Raw genomic sequence first — 1,229 nt, forward strand, 5'->3', positions numbered from 1 at the left:
TTTTCATAATGTCTAATTTTTGTAAAGCACCCTTCATTTCCTCAAATTCAACACGTTTACGTTCTAAATCAATTTGATGTTGCTGTTCCAAATCATGGTAACGTAATGCAACTTTTGCAGCTTCTGCTTCTTCTGCAGCTTTAAGTTTCCTTGTAAACGATGACGCACTAGAAATGCTAGACATTTTGAATGATAACTTCAGTTTAGCTCAAGATTACAAAGTTTGTCACTTTAAAACGAACACAGCTTTCAAGCAAACACAAATTATATTACTCCGACAGAGGAGTTTTCACTGTAATGTCTCTTTAAGTAGTTGGGCGGTCTACCTCCGGAGCATTATGACGCAGAGCAACATGGGTCTCGACGGGCTTATCAGGTTGAACACAAATAACCAATGTAACAGTTTATTATAAAAGTATAAAAAGGACGCATCGCATTTACTCAAACAATATAACATTCATATCTATCTTGACTAAACTTCAATAAATATACTGGCTTCCAATAAACCAAACTAAGCCATATATACTAGTCGGATAAGACGAATAAGCCGAATAAGCCGTGAAAACTGAAAAATACAAAATAATCATTTTGAATAAGCTTATCGAATGAATACACAAAGTTACACCGAAAACGAAACAGATATACAATTAATAAACTAATGATACCTCCATGAGCCTTTGTAATTACGCAAATTTCGCAGCCCAAACAAATCTTTTGGCGCACTCAAGAAAAATATCAAAACCGGAAACGGAATAATCGAATATGTATACTTCGATATCGCAATAAAATCACGTATTCACACTGTGAATGTTGACTTCGAATCGGTGGATACTACAGCAGCTACAGTACTGACTTTGATTTTGTGGAGGTCGCTTGTAGTGACTGTTGCCTTGTGATAAAAAAGGCTTGGATCTAGAATTAAATCTTGAAAGGCTTTTATATAGACGGCTTCCACTGGCCACTGATGAACCAACTTGATTTGTTTCTTTTATGTCTTTTACACGTTTACCAAGTTCATCACCAAACAACCATTTACTTGATCCAGTATCAGTATTATGAGAAGGATTGCACAATTTTTTATATTGTAGATTTAAGTCTACCTTTAAACTATCACGTCTAATCTGATTATGATCCTGCACTATATGGCCAAGTAATGAAAGAGCATCCATTCCAGCCTTAATCCCAGAAGACAGACTACTGTCTTTATCATCTGACTTTTTGTCCTGTTT

General features: G+C 35.4%; 1 protein-coding gene across 1 annotated transcript; it reads right to left on the minus strand.

The window, feature by feature from the left end:
- Window positions 1–479: 479 nt before the first annotated feature.
- On the minus strand, window positions 480–1,169 carry LOTGIDRAFT_157218 (hypothetical protein; the record flags this gene model as incomplete). Its single annotated transcript, XM_009048982.1, has 2 exons — window positions 480–565; window positions 854–1,169. The coding sequence occupies 2 exons, from the start codon at window positions 1,167–1,169 to the stop codon at window positions 480–482; spliced, it is 402 nt and encodes a 133-aa protein (XP_009047230.1).
- Window positions 1,170–1,229: the final 60 nt, after the last annotated feature.

The sequence above is a fragment of the Lottia gigantea genome, assembly GCF_000327385.1.
Source record: "Lottia gigantea unplaced genomic scaffold LOTGIsca_13, whole genome shotgun sequence".
Lineage (NCBI taxonomy): Eukaryota > Metazoa > Mollusca > Gastropoda > Lottiidae > Lottia > Lottia gigantea.